The sequence below is a fragment of the Eurypyga helias genome, unplaced genomic scaffold, assembly GCF_000690775.1.
Source record: "Eurypyga helias isolate BGI_N326 unplaced genomic scaffold, ASM69077v1 scaffold41331, whole genome shotgun sequence".
In the NCBI taxonomy this organism is placed as follows: Eukaryota; Metazoa; Chordata; class Aves; order Eurypygiformes; family Eurypygidae; genus Eurypyga; species Eurypyga helias.
Genome location: NW_010233566.1, coordinates 1 through 2178, shown reverse-complemented (window position 1 = coordinate 2178; position 2178 = coordinate 1). Strand labels below are relative to the sequence as shown.

The 2178-nt window shown below is 59.4% G+C and overlaps 1 protein-coding gene across 1 annotated transcript in view; it reads left to right on the top strand.

Moving 5' to 3' along the window:
- The window catches only part of LOC104517188 (proteasome activator complex subunit 3-like), a gene marked incomplete at its 5' end in the record, with an annotated part of 4678 nt that extends 2802 nt beyond the window's left edge, over window positions 1-1876 (top strand). The window contains 5 exon segments of the mRNA XM_010161768.1: window positions 18-86; window positions 274-341; window positions 490-544; window positions 773-859; window positions 1659-1876. Of these exon segments, the coding sequence (XP_010160070.1) occupies window positions 18-86; window positions 274-341; window positions 490-544; window positions 773-859; window positions 1659-1739 (360 nt within the window).
- Between the last annotated feature and the right edge of the window lie 302 nt (window positions 1877-2178).

The following is a 2178-nucleotide window of genomic DNA, read 5'->3' as shown; positions in this document are numbered from 1 at the left end:
TGATCTTTCTGCCGCAGGTCAAAATGTGGGTGCAGCTTCTCATCCCCAGGATAGAAGATGGAAACAACTTTGGCGTTTCCATTCAGGTAAGGCCGTGCCGTGGGGGAGCCGTGCTCCAGGGACGTGGATCGTGGGTTCCTGAGTCGCTGTTTGATGGTCTCCGGCGGCTGCAGTCGTGGGGCTGGGTTGGGCTTGAACCCAGCCCCGGCTCGGCGTGGCGCTGCTGAGCTGCTGCAGCCTCGTGAACTAACGGCTTCCTCATCTGCCCTGCAGGAGGAGACAGTCGCTGAGCTTCGAACTGTGGAGAGTGAGGCAGCGTCCTACCTGGACCAGATTTCTAGGTAGGCCTGTGAGATCAGACCTCTCTGGGATCGTCTTGGGCATAGTGAAGTGCTTGGGGGTCCCCTGGCTTTTCTGGGGCAGCTTGGGCCTGAAAAAATCCTCTTGGTGCTGTTTATGTGACCTTTAGTCTCTCCCTTTTCCTACCAGATATTATATCACAAGAGCAAAGTTGGTTTCCAAAATAGCTAAGTACCCTCACGTGGTAAGTAAAGGGGAAGTGGAGATTCACCCGTTACCCGCTGCTGCTCTGGGGACTCGTCGGGCCCCTTCGTCGCGCTCCTCTTTGAGCTGAGGGTCCTGGGGGCGGCGGGGGGATCGTGCGAGGGTGCAGGATGTGTGTTAGAGGAGAGGAAGCTGAAGGGGAAGGTAGGAGGTTCGTGGTGTGGGAGGCGGGGCTGGGGCCGCTCAGCCGCGTGTCTGCTCTCCGCAGGAGGACTATCGCCGCACCGTGACGGAGATCGACGAGAAGGAGTACATTAGTCTGCGCCTGATCATCTCAGAGCTGAGGAATCAATACGTAAGTGAAAGCCGGAGCTCGCGCTGGCTCCCTGCCCAGCAGTGGAGAGGGAGTTGTGACCCTGCTGCTGCTCCCCCCTTTCCCAAATACACCTCGGCCTGGCGAGAAGCCCCTCTCCTCCCTGCTCCGCTTGGGCTCCGATGGGAGGAGCTGTTGCCTCTCCACCATCTCCCAGAGGTGCGAGTGTTTCTGTCTGAGGGTTCCCAGGAGTCAGGCTCCTTCAGCCTGGAGAAGGGAAGCTCCAGGGAGACCTCAGAGCCCCTTTCAGTGCCTGGGGGGGGCTACAAGGAAGCTGGGGGGGACTTTTCCCAAGGGCAGGGAGTGACAGGACAAGGGGTAATGGGGTTAAACGGGAAGAGGGAGATGGAGATGGGACATCAGGAAGGAATTCTTCCCGCAGAGGGTGGGGAGGCACTGGGACAGGTTGCCCAGAGAAGCTGTGGATGCCCCATCCCTGGGAGGGTCCAAGGCCAGGCTGGATGAGGCTTGGAGCAACCTGGTCTATGGAAGGTGTCCCTGCCCATGGCAGGGGGGCTACTGGGGGGGCTTTAAGGTCCCTCCAAACCCATACCAGTCCATGGTCCGTTCCTGGGGTCTGTAAAGGATTCTCCTCCGGACGGTTGTGCAGCGGCTGCTGTCCAGCCTGGCTGAAAGGAGCCGTCGCTGTGCCCGGGTGTGGGGCTGCAGGCAGGGTCGGAGGGTGGTGCCGGGTGGGCTGTGCCGCTGTTGCTCCCGGCGCTCGCTGTGAAAGCTGCTGGACGGCTCCATCCTCGTCTGAGTCCCGTTTCCCTTCCCGCAGGTCACTTTGCATGACATGATCCTTAAAAACATCGAGAAGATCAAGAGGCCTCGGAGCAGCAATGCTGAGACCCTCTACTAAGTGTCAACGTTTGAACTTGAGAACTGTTCAGTCAACTGAAGACCGTCATTGCCTTGGTTTGTTACGTGACTATCGAGATGGGAAACTGGCTGGAAATAGTATCGCGTTCTTAGTTAAACTCTAAAGAAATTCTCGCCTAGTTTTGTGATTGGTTTTGTTCAGGTCTCAGGAGCTCTCCCTCCCTCTAGTACCTGGTAACGAGAAGGCCGTGCCGCTCTGGGGCGCCCCAGGGGCGTGCGAGCACCAGCCAGGCAGGAACATGCCTTCACGTCTTTCCTTCTGCCCCAGCAGGAGCCACACTAGAGACCAAGCCCTCCCCTCTCCCACCCCGTGGCTGAGCCTCGCTGGGGCCTCGGGAAGCGGCAGTCTTCAGCACGGGAGCGAGCCCGGGTGGTGGAGAGGCTCACTCTCCTTGCTGCTGGCTGCGGCCGGGCCCCTC